This window comes from Ovis canadensis, chromosome X, assembly GCF_042477335.2.
Source record: "Ovis canadensis isolate MfBH-ARS-UI-01 breed Bighorn chromosome X, ARS-UI_OviCan_v2, whole genome shotgun sequence".
NCBI lineage: Eukaryota > Metazoa > Chordata > Mammalia > Artiodactyla > Bovidae > Ovis > Ovis canadensis.
Window position 1 is genome coordinate 131,171,231 of NC_091727.1, and position 1,521 is coordinate 131,172,751.

The window sequence follows — 1,521 nt, forward strand, 5'->3', positions numbered from 1 at the left end:
TGTAATAAAGGGAGGGTTTACTTCCAGTTAAGGCTGGAAGATACTTAAAGTTCACTTTTCTTTAAGTTTGCTGAACCAGTAATTATGTTCATTCACAGACTCATTGAAAAACTGTTGCTTCTAAAATCCCAGATAATAAATGAAAAAAAGTCATGTAGTATCCAACCACAGAGAAATGTGCTCCAATTGCCATCCTGGGATATATGATTTCAGATTTTTGAAGGGTTCATGTATTTTTTCTTTAATCAGACAATAATAAATGTATAGATTGCTTTTTAATTACTTTATTAACTTTACATTTTTCCATGCAAATGGGTGAAACTTTACAGTTGACAGAAACTTAGATTGGATGCCAAGGCAATCTGCAATTAGAAGCTGGTAACACAGAACCCACCTGACACACTGAAATTACATAAGGTTCACAGCAAACGGATCAGTAAAGGCAATATCAGGAAAATGCAAGGAAAAACAGAACAACAGTGGAAATCACAGTACTAATCTCATGGAAATGGCAGGAATCAAGGCATAAGGCAAAATTCGTCATGATGGTCATGGTGATTAGAGAGCTCCCCCATAAGGATACGCAGACAATTCCTCAACTGCAGCTCCCTAAGTTTTCTCCTGATTTCTCTCATCTCCTCCATGAATATTTCCATATCGTCTCCCTCTCCACCCATCCCATCATTGACCTGTCTATTGGGTATAACCCATCGGAAATTAGGGGCAAGTCGGCGAGCCTGTCCCCGTCTATGATTTCTTTCTGGCTGGTGGCCTTCGCCCCCTCCCAAAGGGCGGTCTTCCTCTCCGTTCTGCACGGGTTGCTCCATTTCTTCGTTTTCCTGGTGGATATTAGCCATGATGAGATTTTTTCCCCCGGTTTTCTTTGAACAACAAGTAAGACAAAGGCAAGGAGAGACACTGAATGCTTGGTGCACTGACCAGCAGGATTCAGAGTCCTGATAGTAAAGATTCAAAGAAAAAAAATTTTTCCCCCACCTCAGGTGCTTCGTGCGCTTTCTGGGGAGCCTTCAATTTGACCTCTTTCCCAGCGCTCTCCTTTTCCCTCCCTCCCTCAAACCCAAAGCCCACCATTTTTCTTTTCCCAGGATTCTTTCCCAGAGCGCAGCAGGCCCTAAAATGGAGGACGGGGCATGGGGTCTGGGGAAGTTAGCAAGGGATCTCAGGCTGGGCTGTGCACCAGTCCCCTTTCTCCCCTGCACTATTCCCGGCACTGACCTGGGCCTATCCTCGCTGTCTCTTGCTCCTTCCGATCCTCGCCACGAGTGCGCCGCCGCCACACAGTTCGGCAGACCTGCAACGGGCCAGGGTGGGGGCAGGAGGCTGCTGCAGCCGGGCGCTCGGCGCCTTCCCGACCCCGCGTCCCCGACTCCCACCAGCCCCCCTTTCCGCGCGAGCAGCCCCGAGCCCCCCGCCCCCACCCTCAGGGGCCCCCATCCCCGCCCCGCTCCAGGTGACTCAGGGATGATCTCCCATCGCTCTGAGTTGCTTTCCTGCCTTCCC

General features: G+C 49.0%; 1 protein-coding gene across 2 annotated transcripts; it reads right to left on the reverse strand.

Moving 5' to 3' along the window:
- Positions 1 to 268: 268 nt before the first annotated feature.
- Positions 269 to 1,318, reverse strand: BEX3 (brain expressed X-linked 3). Of its 2 annotated transcripts, none has more exons than XM_070290983.1 (2): positions 1,237 to 1,318; positions 269 to 839 (listed from the first exon to the last, which is right to left on the reverse strand). In XM_070290983.1, exon 2 carries the CDS (start codon positions 825 to 827, stop codon positions 519 to 521), a length of 309 nt encoding a protein of 102 aa, XP_070147084.1. In that variant the 5' UTR covers positions 828 to 839; positions 1,237 to 1,318; the 3' UTR covers positions 269 to 518. The 2 variants fall into 2 exon arrangements, with proteins under 2 accessions (XP_070147084.1, XP_070147083.1); XM_070290982.1 differs by having other exon boundaries at positions 269 to 881; positions 1,237 to 1,312.
- Positions 1,319 to 1,521: the final 203 nt, after the last annotated feature.